This window comes from Ascaphus truei, chromosome 4, assembly GCF_040206685.1.
Source record: "Ascaphus truei isolate aAscTru1 chromosome 4, aAscTru1.hap1, whole genome shotgun sequence".
NCBI lineage: Eukaryota > Metazoa > Chordata > Amphibia > Anura > Ascaphidae > Ascaphus > Ascaphus truei.
This window is the reverse complement of record NC_134486.1, coordinates 709,390-731,526: the sequence shown is the minus strand read 5'-3', so window position 1 is coordinate 731,526 and position 22,137 is coordinate 709,390. Positions and strand designations below refer to the sequence as shown.

General features: G+C 49.9%; 1 protein-coding gene across 14 annotated transcripts in view; it reads left to right on the top strand.

Annotated features, from left to right (window-relative positions):
• The window catches only part of LOC142492487 (uncharacterized), a 58,490-nt gene that overhangs the window by 32,053 nt on the left and 4,300 nt on the right, over positions 1-22,137 (top strand). For 7 of the 14 annotated variants that reach the window (XM_075595123.1, XM_075595125.1, XM_075595127.1 and 4 more), the window contains 2 exons: positions 14,705-14,779; positions 15,813-15,929. The exons of 2 other annotated variants lie outside the window; for them this stretch is intronic. In XM_075595123.1, the coding sequence (XP_075451238.1) occupies positions 14,705-14,779; positions 15,813-15,929 (192 nt within the window). The remainder of the gene's footprint in view (positions 1-14,704; positions 14,780-15,812; positions 15,930-22,137) is intronic. 5 more of the 14 variants (XM_075595126.1, XM_075595128.1, XM_075595137.1 and 2 more) reach the window with 2 other exon arrangements.

Below are 22,137 nucleotides of genomic sequence, written 5' to 3'. Positions count from 1 at the left end.
CCGAGCCGGTCCACTCCCATCTCATGCTCTCCGTCTGCATGGGAAAGAAACAATGGGGTACACAAAAGGGAAACATTTGAGACACTGACGAATAAACACACCAACAAATTTAATGAACAACCGGTGACCGACCAGGGACTAGCCCCGTCTGCACCTTATTTGCCCCTCCTGGGCGTCCAGCCTGGGCACAGTCCTGGATGATCTTCCTCCGGCTTCCGTGGCCCTTGTCCGCTGGCCCAGTGGGGACTTGCATGAGCCACCCGGGCGTGAGCCCTCTGGTGCTCATGTGGAGACCCATGCCGATAGCGGGAATGGACCCAAACCCCCATCCCCCCTCCTCCTTTCATATGAACTTTCAAAACAAAACATCCACGCTAGGTCAACCGACCTTCCCCCCCACTCTCCCTTCCCTGCGGTGGGTCCTTTGTACGACTTTGATAACTGTGCTATAGGCTATAACTGCAAACCTCTAGTCAAACCTAACTTCTCCATCTCCCAAACGGAACCTCTCCCCTCTCCTACCACAGCTAACCCTCCTATCCTACTCCTAACCAGCGAGCCCCACCCAGCTCCTTTCTTCCGTTCCCCCACTCTTAAGCCTCCCCTATTTCCCTTCTCCTCTTCCTCTGGTGACACCATCCAAACCGATTTCGGGCGCCCGCCTCAGGCCTGCTCAGAGGCCTCCAGTGAACATAGCTAATTGCCTTGTTCCTTGGCCGCTACGCTCCAGCCCTCAGTGTCGCCTTTTGGGCCAGTAGGGCCGTCCTCTTTCCTTTTCTGCCCCCTCCACTCCCTGTCTTCCGCTCTCCTCCCCGCCTCTGCCTCAGCTCCTCTTGTAGATCTCTTCCAGAACCCCTACCTCCCACGCCTCCTCTCCCTCTTCCCCCCCCTCCTCTCCCTCTTCCCCCCCCCCTCCTCTCCCTCTTCCCCCCCCTCCTCTCCCTCTTCCCCCCCCTCCTCTCCCTCTTCCCCCCCCTCCTCTCCCTCTTCCCCCCCCTCCTCTCCCTCTTCCCCCCCCTCCTCTCCCTCTTCCCCCCCCTCCTCTCCCTCTTCCCCCCCCTCCTCTCCCTCTTCCCCCCCTCCTCTCCCTCTTCCCCCCCCTCCTCTTCCCCCCCCCTCCTCTCCCTCTTTTCCCCTCCTCTCCCTCTTTTCTCCTACTCTCCCTCTTTTCCCCTCCTCTCCCTCCTTTCTCTCTACCTCCTATCGCCTTTTCCTCTAACCAGCCCCCCATCTCCTCCTTTCGCCTCCCCCTTAGCTAGAATTCTCCCGTAACGGCCCTTGTCCAAGACCGCTGTAACCAGCGACTTTCTTCCTCCCTATTGGTGCGCTTCGTCTAGTCTCGCAAGACTGATGGAGTTACGGCGCCTCTGCTGATGTCATCTGGGGCCGCCATCTTGCCCTCTCCAAGATGTCCGCCTGTCTATTTCCGGTGACGCACATCCGGTCGACGACATTCGGCGCCTGGTTGCCCGTGAAGACTGTCGCTTTCCCGCTCGTTCTTCCCCCCACTGGATCTACCTCCCCATGCGCCTCACGCCATGGCGCCCCTGCCCTCCACCGACACCATCTTGCCTGTCTGCGTTACACCTCTTTCGATCCTCTGAACTGCTCCTGTCTCCATCTCAGCTAGACCGTAAGTTTAATTTTTAGCTTTATTTTATGTTTGTCACTTTACAGTGTCCCACAGTATCTCCGCTATCTTCCTTTTTACTTCTTTACTCGGGGCCTACCCCCCTGGCAGGAGCCTGTAACACACTGGGAGAGCCCACGCTTGGGAGTTCAAACTTGCTTTAATAGTCCGAAACTTCAGGGAACTTTAAGCAAAATATAACCAACAGTAATTTCTAACAGTCTCTAAGCAACTGGTTAATCCTCCTCCGGATCACTCGCTCCGTTGTTCCTTCTTGGCTTTCCCACTTTTTGCCACTCCGGCTCCGGTGATCGTTCTCTGTGTGGGCTTGCGGTCGTTCCCTCCTTTGCTCTGACTTTATGGAGAAAGACCTCTCCTTCCTCTAGCTCCTTGATAGAGATGACCCTCCCGTTTTTGATAACCAAGAGGCCGAACGGGAATGTCCATCTGTAACTGATGCTCTCTCACGCAGGACCCTCGTTATTGGTTGTAGTCTTCTCCTCCTGGCTAACGTTACCGGGGAGAGGTCTTGGAAGATCTGCAGGGTCGCATCCTCAAACCGACAGGCCCTGTCTGCCTTAGTTTTCTGGAACACCGCGTCCCTTGTGCGGAAGTAGTGGAGCCTTTCTATCACGTCGCGTGGTTCTGTCGCTAGTGGCCGGCTTCGTAGGGCTCGGTGCAACGGTCCATCATCAGTTCGTTCTCCGGTAGGTCCGGGAGTAGCTCCGTCAGCCATCAGGATACAAACCCCTGCACATCAGTGACCGAGTCTGGTCCGCGAACCCTGATATTGTTGCGGCGTTCCCTATTCTCCGCGTCTTCTTGCCGGTCTGCTAACTCCGCTACTTGGGTTTGCAGATGGGAAGTTTTCTTTTCAGCTTTCTTTGCCGATTTAGTCGTGGCCGCCATATTTTCCTCCATGGCCGCGGTTCTCTCTCCCACACTTTGCACCTCTTTTCGGAGCTCTTGGACCTCTGCCTGCAGTAGGGTCTTCAGATCTCGATACAGCCTGTCAAAATCGCATCGCCGGACCGGCAGTTGTTCAGGACCCTCCACTATCTCTTCATCCCGATCGGAGTCGGAGCCCCCGTTTGAACTCGGCGCCATTTCTGCATCGGCGCTCCGCGCGCTAGATCTGATGAGGTATTTCCTCAGATGTCCCGCATTCTTTTTTTGTACTTTATGGAGTTATTCCTTCGTGTTCCCCACTTAGGCTGAAGAAACTCAGGGTCTTTTGGCAAGCTTTAGTGTGGATATTTTTTTTTTTTTTTCCAACTTCAATTTTCTTTATTGGGGATACATATTCTGACAATATATCACAGCCCATTGCATTCCCATCCCCCAACATCTTATTTTCTTATTCTCTTTAATAACAGCTGTCCCTTATTAAGGCTACTTTGTTTTATGACAGGGACAGTACATAAAAGACATACAGGACAAACCGGACATCGGACAAGAGGGGGGGGGGGAGGGGGGGGGGGGTAGGGAGGGGGGGGGGGGCGGGGAGGAGGGGAGGAGTCTGCTCCAGATGTTTCTGCCGTCGAGGGGTCCGCTTATGCGTTTCGTCGCCTTTTCCGTGGAGGTAGTTCTGTTTGCAAACCTGTTTCTAGTGCTAGATAATCACCTTGACGTTGAACAGTAGGGTCGTCGGGTTGTTAATTGTTACTTAGGGGGCTGTCCTCTAACTGTACGTCTCTATGTGTCTATTGGCTTCTGCCCTCCAAAGGAGAACGCGTTCTCGAGTATTATAGCAGAATTGCGGTGGTGTCCACCCCGGGGATGTCCGCCTGTGCTTAGTGTGGATATTTTAATGTTTCGTGACGGCGGGGGACGGAGCTCAAGGCTTATGCTTCCATCCACCTCACCATCGCGCATGCGCCTCTATATCTCGCTTTTATGAATACACGTATAATACATAGATGGAGTAATTCTATCAGAGACCAGAACAAATGACACAATAGAAGGGGGAGACGAAGTAGGTCAATGCACAAAAAGGGAACGTGGAGAAAGGAAAAAAGAAATAAAAAGGCACAGAGGGACGAAAAGAAAAATCGATACCAAAAAGGAGGAAGAAAACACTGGGGCCAGAAACGTTCCAGGGGAAATTAACGCCCCGACTACGGGCCCATTCCCACGGCTCCCTGTTGGGCTGTGGTTCTTCCCTTTTCAGCTCCAACTTATTTAAAAAAAAAATCTTATGGCAGACAAAGCTCCAGCGAGTCCCCCTGTCTGCAACCGACCGTCCTGGATAGTGCATACAATCTGCATTCTACCAGCGGCTTGTGCCTGTGTCACCTGCGTGGCATACAGCGGTCAGCCTTTTTTATTTGGACTTAAGCTGAGGCCCCAGTACCTCCGCTGCACGTGCGCCCGCGAGACTGGCGGCGCGTGCAGCAGATTCCCCGGTCTGCAGTGAGCTGCAGGAAGAGAGACGGGGGGGGGGGCGTGGCGGGGGAGTGACGGGGGTGCGGCCATGACGTCACCCGGCGTGGGTTAGCGCTCCGTCGCGAGTCCTGCTCTCAATTCTATTGAATTGTTCTGATTCTATTGAGAGCAGGAGCAACTCTCGCCCACAGCACTGCGGCCCCCCCTCGCAGCGGGCCCGTCGCCATTGAGGGGAGGGCTCTCGTCCCTGCAGCGGGCGCTGCAGTAGCCAGCGGGGACTAGGCCTAACAATTGATCTAAGCTAAGCTCTCGGGAGTTCTCTCTCTTCCTCAGGTTGCAATACAGAGTTACAATACAGAGTTACAGAGATTCCGGCAGTTTAACGCAGATATAATCCAAAAGCTCAATGTAAGGTGGAGGAGGAGAGAGAATGGCAGAGGAGGGGGAGAGAGAATGGCAGAGGAGGGGGAGAGAGAATGGCAGAGGGAATAGTAAATAAACAAGCCTGGCAATAAATGGATGGAAGGGACAGTGAGAAATGTGGAGTGCATGTACAGTGGGACCATCCATCAGCAGTGTGGGGGTGGGAGGGAGAAGGGGTTACGTTGTAAAATGAACCGGTATGGAGAAACATTACAAAACATGCTAACAGCGTGTAAGAAACTGCATATTAGCATTGAGTCCTCTTGTTTTTATGTCAGAGGATTATCATTGTGAGTTCGAATGTTTTCTGTTCTTGCGATATCTCCCTTCATTGTGTGGGTGTGTGTATGTGTGCGCAGTATCTTCTTCCTTCATGGTGTGTTATTGTGTGTCTGTGCAGGTTCATTCTGCTTTGAAGTTTTGGGCTGGTTTAATCAGTGTAGAATCATTGGTCACATTTACTGCATTGAATATATACACCAGCGGTGTGCAAAGTGGGGGGGGCGGGAGAATCTGTTGGGGGGGGCGTGGCGGTTACAGAGGTCCCGCGCTCTTCCCCACGGCGTGAGGCCTCTAACTCTCTTACCTGGTGTCTGCCTGGTCTTCGGCGACGTGGGGTCATGTGACGTCACGCGTCGCCATGGCAACGCACGACAAATGACGTGGCGGGGTGACGTCACATGACCCGTGACATCATTTTACGCCGAGTTTTAGGAGGGCGGGGGGGCGCAAACGCTGCGGCTCCCGGCAAGTGGGCCGCAGCTCGAGAAGTTTGCGCACCCTTGGTATACACCACGTTCCTGGATGTGCAGCAGTATGATCCCCTAACATTGAGCGTGCAATGTTTGTGACTGGCTGTGGGATCTTGGCATGTATGTTTATTAAGTTTGGTCTTGTGCCATGGTCTTGTGCCATGTTACATGGTCTTGTGCCATTCTCGGTGTCCTTCAGTTCGTTCTGAAGTTTTCTGGTGACTAACTTCTGCCTGACATTTGGCAGTTGCTGGAATGCACGGATGTGAGGTTTGGGGAAAATGTTTTTTAATGTTTCATCCTCTGTCAGCATGCGCTTCAGATCATAGATTATTTTTCGCCATGTTGTGCGTGCGCATGCGCTAAGGTGGATAGTTAGATAGGGGCCTTGCTGGTTCGCACCCCCGCGGCGGCCATTAGTCTCGCATGCACAGTGTCCTATGCGCATGCGGTCCCAATGTTAAATAGGCAGCAGACAGACTACAATTCCCATGCTGCATTGGGAGAGGCTGCCATGTGACTCACGACAACCAATAGGATGGCTGGGTTGCTCCTGGAAGGGAGGAAAGAGTATTGCATGCTGGGACAGGAAGCTGAGAGTCAAGACCTGGACCTTGAAGGTGCAGGTAGTGTCCACGGAGCTGTGCTTCAGGGACTAGGCCAAAGGTTATCCCCAAGGGCCCAGTTAGTCTCCTGAGCCACAGTAGAAGTAACCTATGTGTATGCTGTAGGGAAAGGCCCTATGTTAGCAACCCTTGACACTACAGCAATAGTATGAGACATGCTGCAGGACATAGCCTGAATGAAATACAGCCTGTTGCAGAGGAGACTGTCCAGATAGAGACGGAGACTATTTTATAGGGGTACACTCCAGTCGGGAAACCCTCCAGAGGCATCCGCCTAAGGATCCAAGCGGGAGGATAGCAGCAGATGGAAGCGTGGAGCACGCTGTTGAGCTGAGGAGTTCTCCATTGTTGATCCTGGTCTGGAATACGACCAGGGAGGTATTTCTAAGTGCACCACCTGGCCCCAACACAGGGAAGCGCGCTATCCCACACACACTCTTTGGGGAGGGTCTTGCTTGTGGACATTCAGGGGTTAAGTGCCCAGGCACTCCAGTACTTTGGGGTTTCACTCGGGAGGTGTTATGGTGGGATGATATCTGCTAGCTGTGTAATGTGCAAGTTATACCCTATGCTTAATAAATACTGTTATCATATACGTGTGTGTGTGTGTGTGTGTGTGTGTGTGTGTGTGTGTGTGTGTTGGTTCCGGTGAGGGTCTCCTCCCACTCTGCTGGGATCCCTTGCTGGTGGAGTCGCTGCACCAAGATACTAAGCCCTGCCCTCACAAACCCGTGCTGTAGGACACGTTCCCGCCAACACCTCATCCTATGAGATATGCTTAATACTAATGCCCAGGCCTAGAAGAGACCAAAATCCTGGGTCGCCGAACACAGACACCGGCGGATTATGGTGCACAGTACTAGTCACTGGGGGATGTGAATTATCAACAGACAGAGGCTCATCCAACTTGCGGCTCCCTGGGGCCCTGAGCTCAGGGTGTCCTGTTATCTATCCTGAAATGCAGATCAAACTAAAGCCCTGTAGCCCCATTACTGATTTGCAAGAGAATTAGTATGCGCCTGTCCCCATCCCCTCCAGAAAGTAGTTGCAGAGATGAGGTCAGTGTCTTATCTTGTGCTAACTGTCGCTCAAGTATGCGGAGCTCCAGCCCCAACCCCAGCCCCAACAGGATGGGAGATATTCAACTGCTCGCCCAAGCTATACAGAAATTGGGTGGGCCCAAGCCTGAATCCCCTCCGCAGCCATACCGCAAGTTAAAACTCTCTTCACGGGTAAAGCTTGACTTCCGGTTATGGCGCCAGAGCGGTAAGGGCGCACTGCACTGAGCTCCGCTGGTCCGTGGGGAGAACGGAGGTAACCGCAACATATCAGGTCTGAAAAACCAGAGCAGAGACACCAGCCCAGACCCCCGCAGTAAGAGGCATTCACTGCATGGAAAAATACCTCGCTAAGACCCGTCGGATGGCGCCAAAAGTGCAGCAGCAGTGGCAGGACAAAGCAGAGAGGTGAGGAATCCAAGATGGTCGACGGCCATGAGGCAGATACTGAGGACACAGACCGGAGCGAGAGAGCTGACAGGCAGCAGCAGCAGAAAAGGTCAGACCATGACATTATAGCTAAGGCCTCGGTCCCGCTGCGCTCGGTGGTGCGGGCGGCCACATGCGAGTTCCCCAACAGCAGGGGAATCCTGCGGAGCCGGTCCCCCCTGGCAGCACAGCTTACTACACGCTGTGGCGCGTCAGCCGCTATGGGATACAAGAGAATGGTGATCCCTAGCGTTGACGCGTCACGTGGTGTTGCTGTGAGCCAATGGAGTGGGGAGGCTTCGGGAGGAGGAGAGGCTTCGGGGAGCGGGGCGGAGTGTGGAGTGAAAGCAGCGTGCGTGCCTGTCTGTGTGTGTGTGTGTGTGTGTATGTGTGTGCCTGAGTGCGTGAGTGCCTGCCTCTGTCTGTGTGTGTGTTGCTTTACTTACCTTCAATCAGCACCCCGAGCAGTGGAGGGAGGTGGGGGGGGAGTAGCGGGTCCCTCCGCTCAAGCCACGCCCCCCTCCCGCTCAAGGCTCCCGCTCCCTACAGACCGCATATCGCGGTCTGTGTCTGTCAGCGCCCCGCCTGTCTGCAGTGCAGGCGCGCTGACTCTGGGAGCGGGGCCTTAGCCTAAGGCTAAGGTCCCGTTGCACGCGTCCGCACGGCTGGCTTGCTTGCCGGCGGCGCGTGCAACTCGCTGTACCGCGATCTGCGGTCTACAGGATACTTTTCTCGGAGCGGGGGGGCGTGGCCAAACGGGTCGGGGGGGCGTGGCCATGACGTGAGGGGCCGGAGCGGGAGGTGGGTGGGAGTGGGAGGATTGACAGGGAGGGGGGGGCGTGGCTTGAGCGGAGGGACCCGCTACTCTTCCCCCCCCTCCCTCCACGGGCTGCCACGGGCTGCAGGTAAGTAAAAAAAACACACACACGCAGGCACTCATACATACATACATACACACACACACACACACACACACACACGCAGGCACTCATACATACATACACACACACACACACACACACAGGCAGGCACGCACGCACTCATACACACACACACACAGACAGAGACAGGCACGCACACAGACAGGCACACACATACACACACACAGGCAGGCACGCACGCACTCAGACACACACACAGAGAGGCACTCATGCTGCTTTCACTCCACACTCCTCCCCGCTCCCCGAAGCCTCTCCTCCTCCCGCAGCCTCCCCTCCCCATTGGCTCACAGCCACACCACGTGACGCGTCAACGCTAGGAAACACCATTCTGTGGTGTCTCCTAGCGGCTGACGCGCCACAGCGTGTAGTCAGCTGTGCAGCCAGTGGGGACCGGGACCGGCTCGCAAGGATTCCCCTGCTGGTGGGGAACTCGCTACATTGCCGCCCGCGCCAACGAGCGCAGCGGGTCCCAGGCCTAAGGCTGTGGCCAGAGAGCTGCTGCCACAGCTAGAACATAGCAATGAAAATATCAGGAAGTCTATAGACGAACTGAGAATTGATCTGAATGCACATACCTCCAGAGTAGAGGAGGCAGAAACAAGAATAAGCAATATTGAAGATGAACTCTCTTGAGACTCATCAATCAGTGGAAGAACTGCGGAAAAAAAACATCTTGCTGGAGGAAAAGCTAGATGACCTAGAGAATAGGTCTAGACGCAGTAATATAAGAATCATCGGAGTACCAGAGACTGTAAAACATAACCAATTAGCATATTTCTGTGAAAAATGGCTGCCGAAGCAATTGGGATTTGCTGCTGAGCACACGATAAAGGTGGAAAGGGTGCACAGAATGGGGGTCATGAAACCAGAACAAGGGGTAAAGCCTACTCCCACCGGTGAGGAGGCTTTTGAAGTTTGGAGAGAATATACTTCACAGGTACTGGAAGAATGGACCTGTCCTGATGCGGTGAAAAGACAAAGAATAATGGAGTGTCTACGTCCCCCATCGTCTACTAACATAAAAATGTATAAAGACCAGCATATGGAGGTTACGGCGCAACAGATGATGAATTCTCTTATCCGGGCCTACGAAAAGGATGACGACGTGAGTGAGTTATGGACTAAATACTACAATCTCCGCCAGAATAGGGGGAAGACTTATCGGTGTTTATACAGCGGATCTAATTGATCTTGTGAGATCTACGCTCACGCCAAGTCATTAAGGCCTCAGAAGTGAATGAGTATAGGCACACTCAATTCCTGCGGGGCGCCATACCCACACATCATATCGTAGTAATGATTAGATGCTCGCTACTGAAGGGGAACCCCCTATGTTAGAAGACCAACTGGACGAGGTGAAGTCATGAGGCCTGCACTAGGCTGTACACTCCCAAGAAGACTAAAAACTCTCACAAGGACGAGACCAAGGAAGCACCCGTACCCAAAGCAAAGGGAAGCAAGAGCAGAAAGGACATGACCACCCCGGAGGTGCTTGAGTCTGTTCCCAGGTCACCTGGCATTCCGGGTCCCAGCCCAGACTTCCGCTGCTTCAACTGTGGCGAAAAGGGCCATGTTGCAAGGGTCTGTCCGAACCCCAGAAAACCCCCTAAGGCACAGTCCTACACAGTACAACTGGTCACAGGTGGTTGGCCACAGTGGCCCAAGTGCTTTGGGGAAAGTATTTTGTGCACTATGGTCTACCATCCTGAGGGAAGATGCGCTCCCTGAAATATTTAATCGGACATTGCTGGACATGCTAGGCACTCTAATAGGTATTTAATAAGTATCTAACATGTGGAGGCCTTGGTGCATGCATACAATTGCACTCGGCACGAGTCCACAGGGTACACGCCGTACTTCATGATGTTTGGGAGAGAAGCCAGATTGCCGGTAGACATCCGCCTGAGGATATCTATCGATGGAGTACCTACTATTGCTCATTACCGATATGTGAAACGACTCCAAGATAGTCTACACCGTGTCAGCAGCAGTAAGGGCCACAGCAAAATTAAATGTCAATAACAAAAGGAGGTACGACCACAAAGTACGCTATCGGGAGCTCTGCCCTGGAGACGCAGTTCTCCTACACAACTTGGGGATTCCTGGCAAGCACAAGCAGGCTGATCACTGGAGAGAGGGACCCTTCCAAGTAGAGTCCCAAATGCCGGGCCTCCCTATCTATCGCATACGCAATGTGAATGGCAGGGTAAAGTTCTGGCACAGAAACTACTTGCTGCCTATCCCACAACTGGGAGAAAGTGATCCAGAACCTGAAACTGTAATAACCAATAGTGAGCCTGAAGAGTCTACAGAGACTCCCACCGCAATAACTGAGATGACTCAAGATCCTCTGGAGGGAACTTCCGACAGAGATTGGTGGGCACCTGCCAAAGGAGCAATGGGTAATGGGCCTACTCCTCAAGTACCATCCACAGTTGATTCACCAAGTCATCAACTCAATCCCAACAGCCCGAGTTTTGTGCCACACAGAGACAATGTTCAGTTAAATAGAGACTTGGACCAAACTGGTTAACCCTCTACATGAGAGTCCAGGCCTCAAGCCTATGATGGACTCTCCCAAGATGAATAGATGGAGACTGAGACTCATAGAAGCCAGCGAGTAAGACGCCCTCCCACTAGAGTGGCTTATGATTCATTAGGGGCACCTCACTATGAGTCTCAGCAGCCAGCAAAAGCTAAGCTAGCCTCTGTGATAAATGTTTGTAGAAATGTATAATCTTGTTTAGAGTTGATCGTTAAGTTATACACAAACTGCATTTTTATTATATAATGTTGTGTGTGCATAGGTTGTTTCAAGCGGGGACGTTCAGGTTTTCACCAGGGGGAGGATGTAGCCAGGTCCACTCCGGTCCCCCCGCTCTTCCGTTCCCCCCCCCCCTTACTTTGTTGCAGGCAGGGCAACGGGCTCGCCGGCGGCTCCCTCCGCAGGGCGCCGCCATATTGTGCGTGCGCACGCATGCTCAAAGGTTCGCGCATGCGAAGAAGCGGTGGATAGTTAGGGCCATGCTGGTTCGCACATGCTCAGGGCACCCCCGCTGCGGCAATTAGTCGCGCATGCACAGTGTCCTATGCGCACGCGGTCCCAATGTTATGTAGGCAGCAGACAGACTACAACTCCCGTGCTGCATAGGGAGAGGCTGCCATGTGACTCACGACAACCAATTGGATGGCTGGGTTGCTCCTGGAAGGGAGGAAAGAGTATTGCATGCTGGGACAGGAAGCTGAGAGTCAAGACCTGGACCTTGAAGGTGCAGGTAGTGTCCACGGAGCTGTGCTTCAGGGACTAGGCCAAAGGTTATCCCCAAGGGCCCAGTTAGTCTCCTGAGCCACAGTAGAAGTAACCTATGTGTATGCTGTAGGGAAAGGCCCTATGTTAGCAACCCTTGACACTACAGCAATAGTATGAGACATGCTGCAGAACATAGCCTGAATGAAATACAGCCTGTTGCAGAGGAGACTGTCCAGATAGAGACGGAGACTATTTTATAGTGGTACACTCCAGTCGGGAAGCCCCTCCAGAGGCATCCGCCTAAGGATCCAAGCGGGAGGATAGCAGCAGATGGAAGCGTGGAGCACGCTGTTGAGCTGAGGAGTTCTCCATTGTTGATCCTGGTCTGGAATACGACCAGGGAGGTATTTCTAAGTGCACCACCTGGCCCCAACACAGGGAAGCGCGCTATCCCACACACACTCTTTGGGGAGGGTCTTGCTTGTGGACATTCAGGGGTTAAGTGCCCAGGCACTCCAGTACTTTGGGGTTTCACTCGGGAGGTGTTATGGTGGGATGATATCTGCTAGCTGTGTAATGTGCAAGTTATACCCTATGCTTAGTAAATACTGTTATCATATACCAGTGTGTAATTACTGTGTGTGTGTGTGTGTGTGTGTGTGTGTGTGTGTGTGTGTGTGTGTGTGTGTGTGTGTGTGTGTGTGTGTGTGTGTGTGTGTGTGTGTGTGTGTGTTTGTTTGTGTGTGTTGGTTCCGGTGAGGGGCTCTTCCCACTCTGCTGGGATCTCTTGCCGGTTGAGGCGCTGCACCAAGATACTAAGTATACCCCAGGCTCCCAGTGGCGGAGGCTCAGGCCTACTGTTAGCCATACAGGTGGAAGCAGCATGTGTATTTCAGTACACCGGGGGTACAAGGGCTACACGTGTGATGATTTATTTCTTCTTGTATTGGAGCAGGTGTTCTCATGGGGCTTTTAGTGCATATGTGATAGTTTTGGTACACTTCTATTTTACTTTATGCTGCAAGCGACTCTTTGGACAGTCTGTTGGTTCCATACATGCTGTAATGTAAGACAGTATTTAATGTCCAGTTTACATCTCCTGTTCCTGTCTTGTGCTTATCCGAATTACGTTGTCTTATTTGGTTTAATCCGGCCACTGGGAGGCCGTGCCTCGCTTCCATCAGCAATTCAGGGAAATATTTCTCACATTTTCTGTGATTCTGTAACCATCCAGCTTCAGACCTTGTTTCTAATTATATCTGGGGAAAACGTTCTGCTTATTAGTTATAATATTCATAAGAAGGTACTATGACGCCTCTGTTGTTAATGTTTTGGTCAATTCCATCTTTTTTCGAAAATCTGATATATTTTTGTCATGTTCCGTACACACGAGCTATTTATATTTAACCCCTAAAATATTTAAGGTTAAGCAAAGATGAATCTAGGGGAGAAGAGACATGTCCCATAAGGGCACTCCATGAGCCAATATTGTTTAGTTGGATTCCAACATTTTGATTGATTTATATTTGCTATGGAATATATATCACATAATTTACAAGTAAAACAAGCAATTGGTTGTATCGCTTCTGCATGGCTGACTAATGAACTCCCTCCCCCCCCCCTTTCATTCAGTTAAGTCATGGATGGACAAGAGAAAATGCAATGTATGTAAGGGAACTACTAGAGGAGAAGCTAAAGAGCATACGAAGGGTGTAGTTGACATGGGTTGCATCTGTTCATTGATGACTGCAGGTTTAGTAGAGTTGACCACATGGAAGATGACTGAAGATGACTGAAGATGATCATGGACAAGAGGAGAATGGGTTTATTATTGTGCCAACAAAGAGAACCAAGTTCCTGGCGCTAAGAAAACAATCCCAGTCACAAAGTATGATCAGAAACCAGTCCTTGTTGGTAGTATGCTCTCAATGTGTTACTGAAAACCAGTCCTGATTCGTTGAATGAGAATCCTTTCAGGTCCTTCAGAAGTTGGTATTTCTGCAAGAAATACAGAGAAAACAGACCAGAGTGCAGTATTTCCTACTTAAAACACGCTGCACAATACAATTTCCTACTTGCAACAAGCAGGCGCATCACAATTGCCTGCACAAGACAAACATTAGTGTACATTCGCATAATGTTGGTCTTGTGCAGGCAATACATGTTTTAAACTGTACTATGCTATGTACTTTTATTCCATTTTGGGCATATGTTACCTGTTGGAAACTGTGCTGGGTTCACAGATACAGCTGCACCCTTGATGCGGTCACCGGATTGGCTGAGAGATACAGCTGCACCCTTGATGCGGTCACCGGATTGGCCGAAAGACAATTTACTGCTTGTGATTCGCCTGCTTGTTGTATGTTGGAAATTGTATTGTGCAGCGTGTTTTAAGTAGGAAATACTGCACTCTGGTCTGTTTTCTCTGTATTTCTTGCAGAAATACCAACTTCTGAAGGACCTGAAAGGATTCTCATTCAACGAATCAGAACTCGTTTTCAGCAACACGCTGAGAGCATACTACTAACAAGGACTGGTTTTCAGCAACACGCTGAGAGCATACTACCAACAAGGACTGGTTTTCAGCATCACGCTGAGAGCATACTACTAACAAGGACTGGTTTTCAGCAACATGCTGAGAGCATACTACCAACAAGGACTGGTTTTCAGCAACACGCTGAGAGCATACTACCAACAAGGACTGGTTTCTGATCATACCTTGTGACTGGTATTGTTGTCTTGGCGCCAGGGACTTGGTTCTCTTTGTTGTGAGGATTGGATTTACAATCCATTATCAGGATTTAGTTTTATACCTCTGCTGATGTAATATAATCCAGCGCCTGATGTTATCACTGACAGGCACTTCATTGTAGTATAAAGCTTAGGTGTCACCTCACAGCTGTTTATTTTTTTATGTTTAGTTTTGTTGCACAGGTTTGTTATTGTGTTTACATGAAGTCCGTGGAGTTTAATTGCAGATGTGAAAACAGAGATCAAATAATCGTAGATGGGGAATCACAAGATGGTTTCTATTTATTAAAATATTAATTTGAGTGATCTCCTTAAAAAGGATAAAGGCATCCAGATAAATTAGTTTCAAGACTTGGAGTGGTAATTATTTATACAAGCGAGAGGAACATGTGTGCATTCTCCCCTCGTTTCCCCTGTACAGCAAATCGCAGGATGTGCAATATTTGTTCTTCTCTACAGGAGATGACACGTCCATGAGCAGCAGTGAGGAAGGTCCCACCCCTCTGTTCCCCCCTCAACTTGTCAGAAAAGAAGGTACATCTATGCACATTGTAACATAGAAATAGGTAAAGAAAACAAGGGGCAAAGGATAAGATTCTCTAGGCCCTCAGCCTGTCTCTCAGCCCGTGTAATCTATACAAAGAGAATAAACTAGGTGACTCGCCCATAAACTGTTGGAATAGAAAATGTATTCACAATACAGTACAATAAGTGCCATAGAATACGAACATTCTGGTCCCTATGGACCTTTCTCAGGGTGAATGGGAAGGCACGTGTCAGGGGAACCACCTCTTATCCGCCTCCAGGTGAGTGCAGAGACATTGCGGTAGCAGTGTGGGGACGTAATGGGAATATAGTGGGGTTTCAGTGACGTATGCATTTTGACAGACGAGGGTGCTGGCTTTTTGTTTACTTTGGGGCACATTAGAAGGAAAGTGTTGCAGCAGACTTGCGGAAATGAAGTATTGCCCATGGCACATTCATGTAGTTTATTGTAGAGGTCATGCTATGAAAGAGCCCCAACATAATATTTGTTTTTCTGCTCTAGAAACCATAGCGAAAAGTTTATTTTTTGCAGACTATTCCTGATTATCACCAGAAATGAAGACCTGCTTCTCTGCTCTGTATGTTCCACTTAAGTTTAGTCCTACCTTATTGATCCCAAAATATGTTAATACCACCAGTGTTTGAATAAATCTGACATCTTTTGTTGTTTTGGTCACATTGTTCTTCCACCCATTGGGTAGGAGTACCCAGTGAAAGCGTTATCTATTGTATATTGTGAGATGTATTAGTTATTTAGTTGATTATTATTTAAAAATAAATAACTAAAATTAATCTACTATGAGGTTGTAAAATCTATTTACCATATCTGCAATCTGTACACTTTAATCTCATCTATGAATAACTCTTATATATGTCACCTAAAAAGGTATCGAAACCTACAATTAATCCACGTTTCTGCAGGAGCAATACAGCTGTTAGAACGTTAAACTACATCCTGTCAAATTGACAATGGCTCTCCTTCCATGTAATTAAATGGTGTGCATTCTCTGCTTCTCTCCAGCAGGTGGGGGGTCCCGGGGTAACAGTGAGGAATGTCAGACTCTTCTATACCTGCGAGAGAGTGACAGTGACACATCACAAAGAGGGACTGAGGAGATGCTTGGGCACCCCAGCACAGGCAAGTCCTGTAACATCACTTAATAATCACTTGGAGAGCAGGTACAGGGAGGTACAGGTACACCCAATCACAGGTACAGGGAGACACAGGTACACCCAATCACAGGTATACCCAATCAGAGTTACAGGTAGACGAGTAGCATTGTGGGAGTTTGAAAGAACTATTATGAAAGGATAAAATGAAGGCTGAAGAGTCGGCAGTAAGCGCTTAGCCCTGTGCCCTTCATCAGGAGTCGCGTAAGTACTGGAGAGATCCACGTTACAGCATCTTGATGGCAGCATGAGAGGTCCAGGATAATATTATACGCATTTGAAGACATTGCTAACTCTCTAATGCCTAACAAGTTATATATTTGTCATTCAAACAATCAAGTTAGGTCATCTTTGTTCTATTCTTCTTTCTTAGTATGCCAACATGTAAATAATAAAAATAACTCCTTATATTAAATACCTCATCAACCAGTATAGTATAACAGATCTTGATTTAATAAAAAATTAATAAAATGAATAAACATTCACTCACAAAGGTCCCTCTTGTATTTTATGCAGGTTGTGTGAAGATGGTTAATCTTCTAGAATTGCGAGTGCAGGGAGAACATTTTGAATTGTGTAGTGTTTTCTTAATACCTTTTAAATGTCCACTTTAGGCTGGATAGTCCTGTCGACTCAATTTATTCCTTTCGATGCCTTCCTGGATCTCTCATCGAGTGCAGGGAGAAGGGTTAGATGTGCGCGGTGTCTTTCTGTTGGTTTTTTATACTATTCATCATTGAGCGTTCCGGTGTCTCGGGTGCAGGAGGAACTTGTTTGAGTGTGTAGCCCCCTTTCCCCATAACTAAATAAACTACGTGTGCTGCCTTTACCTGTGGCTCACAGCCTAAGCCTCCGCTGCTGGGACCCTGGGGTGAGTTTTCGTTCTCCTCGGTACAGCGCCTCCACCTTGGAGGGATCCTAGCTAGGCAGGATAACCCCTCACAGGAACCAATACAGTATTTAGAAATACGCACATACATGGGTATAGTATAACAGTTTACTAACACACAGATAACAACAATACTATAACACCAACTCCCCACAATTCTATGACCCAACACACTGTTCACACCCGGTGGGGTTCACCCAAAATACTGCGGTGCCCTAAGCACCTAATCGCCCGGTGTCCACAGAGCAATGCTCATCCAAAATATGTGGAGTAGTGTGACTGTGAGGGGTTGACCAGGCTCAATAATAAATGTTAAGCCCACTTGGTTACCTCTGATCTGTGTGTAAAGGTCCTAGAGTGTCAGCTCTTGGACCCAACTGTTGTGTATGTATCACTGGGACTGTGTATAAATGATGCAACAATTCAGTATTTCTGTGGTTTTGCCTTTCCAGGGGTGCTGGACAGCAGAGCTCGCGAGGCTGTGCGTTTGAGGCGGGTTTTTGTGGAGAAACTTCAATCAGATTGTTGCTATGTAGCGAGGTTCCCGAGTTATGGGATTCCCCAAAGATGTACCCGAGAATCAGGTGAAATTCTCGGGCACATTGAAGGACAGTACTCCGGAAAAGTCCTACCCTGGAAACGTTCTTGTGACTCACCGCCAGGGTTCCCTGCTTCAGCGCAAACTGGAAAAGTAAAGAGGGCATGGGGGATCAAGGTATCCCCAGAAAGGTCCCGGGGTCTCTAGCATAAGATGGGATGCCCAGATCATGCCCAAGTCACCCTGAACCTGGTAAAGGGGTTCAGAGGATGCTCCAGCTATGTCCAAAAGCTGCAAGGTTTTTATTGTGTGAATACAGTTAAACTCAGGGTTGTGCCGTGTGCCAGGGATAAGGCTGGTGAGAATAGGGAACATATATTCTTATTTTATCCCTAGCACCAGACCAGAAGTCTTAACCCCATTAAAACACAAAGACACATAAGCAGAGAGAATTTTATTTAATAAGTGTGAATGCTTGTAACATTGTATATGTGACTGTGGGATTCCAAGTCCGGGGTCCGAGAGACCAGGTGGCTACCAAGCCTGGCGCCACTGAGTCTGCCCGGGACCCGGAGTTGAAAGTCTCAGGGATGCCAAGGTGTTAGAACAGGATGAGTACTGTAGTTATACCTGAGTACCATCCTAGGCTAACAAAGGGCTATCTGGCAACCATTTGCCCTGCCCCAGACTCTGCGGAGCCTGGACAGCGGGTGGGCTCGATATGCTAAGAGGCAGACGTGCCAGGTTGGTGCATGCCCCTTTTGCAGAAACCCAATCGGTGCCCACCCGGCTTCAGTATATCGGTGATAGGCTGGCAGGAGAATTCCCACGCGCTGATTGGTTGTAGAGGTTTCTGAAAGGGACGCTAAAACCTATAAGAAACCTTGCAGCCAATCAGGACCTCAGATTCCAAGCGCCAAACCATCAGCGGCAAATACAAAGACGCTCTGTAAGGAATAGACGCGAGCCGGCTTCATGGATTTTGACTGAAGAAATTTTCTCAGTCCCGCTTTTGAGGGCTTAGTGGTCGCGGCTGGGATTGCGCCGAATTGCGTTCCAGGACTTTCATGAGTACCTCCCGGTCATTGGAAAGGGCTCCTACAGACGTAGGTTGTTTAACATTTAGTTTTAAGGAAGAATTCTTTTGTTAGCCCCGTTCCCAGTAAGTGTGTGTTCAGTGTAAATTGTGTTTTCTTTGTGTGTATGTCAAATGCTGGAATAAATTACAATTTACAGCTGAACCCCGTTATAAGCGGTCCTTGGGGGGCCACAGAATCAGACCGTGTTATAACCGGGATCGCGTTAAAATTTCACCTTTAGCCAGCATCTAGATCTCTCTCCACAACCACGTGCTCTCCTCTCTCCAGCGCTGTGGGCTCTCTGCTCTCCTCTCTCCTGCGCTGTGGGCTCTCTGCTCTCCTCTCTCCTGCGCTGTGGGCTCTCTGCTCTCCTCTCTCCTGCGCTGTGGGCTCTCTGCTCTCCTCTCTCCTGCGCTGTGGGCTCTCTGCTCTCCTCTCTCCTGCGCTGTGGGCTCTCTGCTCTCCTCTCTCCTGCGCTGTGGGCTCTCTGCTCTCCTCTCTCCTGCGCTGTGGGCTCTCTGCTCTCCTCTCTCCTGCGCTGTGGGCTCTCTGCTCTCCTCTCTCTTGCGCTGTGGGCTCTCTGCTCTCCTCTCTCCTGCGCTGTGGGCTCTCTGCTCTCCTCTCTCCTGCGCTGTGGGCTCTCTGCTCTCCTCCTGCGCTGTGGGCTCTCTGCTCTCCTCCTGCGCTGTGGGCTCTCTGCTCTCCTCTCCCCCGCAGCTGTCGGCTCTCGTGCGTGGCGTCATTTTTTTATTTAGACTTTCAATGCTTTATTGACAATGAACAAAACATTTTACACATGCAGGGATCGAACTCAGGACCTTCCATATACTGATATACCATATACCAATACATTACCTCTACACCACACATAATTGTAATGTACATTAATTGTTATTAATAATAATTAGTAATTAATAATATATTATATAATAATAATAATACATACTTTATAATTTATTTATTTGAATTTTTTTATAAATTATATCATATAAGAATCAAACTCAGGACCTTCCACATGCTAGTTAAATGCTGTACCTCTACACCAAATGAACTGTGTGATGTCACAGGCATCTAGAATCAAACTTAAACTTGTTTCCTGTCCCACTGACTTAGAGACTAAGGGTGGGTGGCCAGAATTAGGGACACAGTTTAGGGATGTGGTGAGAGCTGATCCCTGCTTGGAGGGCATGAGACTCCGGGCGTCCCAGTCTGCCTCGGACAGTGGGTCAGATAGTTACTCATGGCACCGCAGGCTCTTGTGAAGAGAGCAGGGGTCTTCTGGGCTAGATAGGGTCTGGACTGGTAGACGACAGTGGTACCGAGGGAGTATAGGCAACAGTTGTAGCCCACTCCATACCCCTAACGGGGCATCAGGTGGTCACTCGGAAGAGAGCCCGGCTGTTGCAGCGTTACTACTGGTTAGGGGCAGAGTTCAGCTGCGCCTGTGATGCTTGTCAGTGAGTTGGTAAGGCAGGTGTTCGTGTGAAGGCACCTCTGAACCCACTACCGGTAATTAAGGAACCTTTCCAGAGGGTAGCTATGGACATAGTGTGACCCCTCATGATCCCCAGTTGGTTTGGCAAGCGCTATATCCTCACAGTGGTGGACTTTGCCACCAGGTACCCTGAGGCTGTAGCCCTTGCCCCCATCCCATCGATGCTAGGGCAGTAGCAAAAGCATTGTTAGTTATTTTTACTAGAGTAGGTTTCCCTAGTGAGATTCTAACAGATCATGAGTGAATTATTACTGTGTCTCGGTGATGCGTGCAGGGTGAAGCACCAGCGTACGACCCCTTACCACCCCCAGACAAATGGATTGTGAGAGGTTCAATGGTTCCCTGAAGCAGATGCTGCGAGCGTTTATAGAAGCTGAAGGGAAGGACTGGGAGATTTACCTGCAGCACTTGCTGTTTGCATACCGAGAGGTACCGCAAAAATCAACCGAGTTCTCTCCCTTTGAGCTGCTCTATGGTCGCAGGGTCCGGGGACCTCTTGCCCTGTTCCGTGAGGGATGGGAAGGGGAGACTTCCAATACGGATGCTTCTGTGCTTCAGTATGTTGTAGATCTCAGAGACCGGCTATAAATGCTTATGGGATTAGCACAGGCTAATCTCAGGGAGGCTCAGACCAAGCAGAAGACTTGGTATGACCAAAATGCCTGTAGCAGGTCATTCATCCAAGGACAGCAGTTACTTGTTCTGAAGCCCACTCGTAAGAACCAATTAATGGCTGCCTGGTCTGGACCGTACACAGTCCTCAGAAAGATGAATGAGCGCAACTATGTTGTGCAATTAGATGGAGAGACAGGTAGAAATAGGACTTAAGCATATTGATATGATAAGTAGTCTTTCAAACAGAGTGAGGCATCAGTGTTGGCTATCTGTAGCCCACTGATGGGGGACCGGCAAGCAATGCTCTGCCCGACCACTTGGGGAGTCTAGGCAGGGAGGCACCATAGAGCAGGTATAGATAGCGTCCCAGCTCAGCGTACGTCAGAAGGTACAGGTGAGGGTTATGTTAGAGCAGTATAAGGTTCTGTGCCCGCGGCAGAGCACATATCACAGATCACCCAGTGCTTACCGGTGATCTGAGACCTCTGCATAAGCATGCCTATCGTGTATCAGCAGAGATAAAGGGCAGTATAGAGAGGGAAGTAGAGGAGATGCTGGCCCTAGGGGTAATTGTACCATTCCAGAGCCCTTGGGCTTGTCCGGTAGTCCTAGTGCCTAAGAAGGATGGACCACCCGGTTTTGTGTGGAATATCGGCAGCTCAATGCAGGAACGGTGTCAGATGCTTATCCCATGCCCCGCATGGACAAGCTGTTAGATGAGCTCACGGGGGCAAAGTATCTGACCACAATGGATCTGTGCAAAGGGTACTGACAGATCCCACTGGCCCAGAAGGCTAGGGAGAAGTCGGCATTCATTACTCCAAATGGCCTCTATGAATTTTTGTGATGCCATTTGGGATGAAGAATGCCACGGCTGCCTTCCAACGCCTGGTCAATAGGTTGCTGGAAGAGATGCAAAGTTTTGCAAGGTCATACCTGGACAACATTGCGGTGTTCAGCGGGTCGTGGGATAGTCATCTTGTGCATGTAGCAGTGGTGCTGAGCAGAATTAGGGAAGCATGGCTCACATTGAAACCCACTAAGTGTTTAGTAGGTATGGCGGAGGTATTGTACCTAGGGCACCGGGTGGGTGGGTGGAAGGCTTCTCAAGCCTGAACCAACTAAGGTTGAGGCTATAGTGCAGTGGCCAGTTCCCAAAACCAAGAAGCAGGTTATGGCTTTTTTAGGCATTGCTGGCTACTATAGAAAGTTTGTCCCACAGTACAGCACTGTGGCTAAACACTGGACACAGAAGCGACTCCCAGTTCTGGTAGCCTGGTCTCCTGCCTGTGAAACAGTGTTTCGGGCACTAAAGACAATGCTGGTCAGTGCACCTATCCTGGCTGCCCCAGACTAATAAAAAAAGTTTTTGGTACAGACCGATGCCTCCGACTATGGTATCGATGCTGTACTCGGCCAAGTGGGGGAGGAGGGAAGAGCGCATCCTGTGGTGTACCTGTGCAGGAAACTGCTGCCCTGGGAAGTGGCTTATGCCACCATTGAAAAATAATGGTTGGCTATTGTGTGGGATTTATGGAAACTTCAGCCCTATTTGTATGG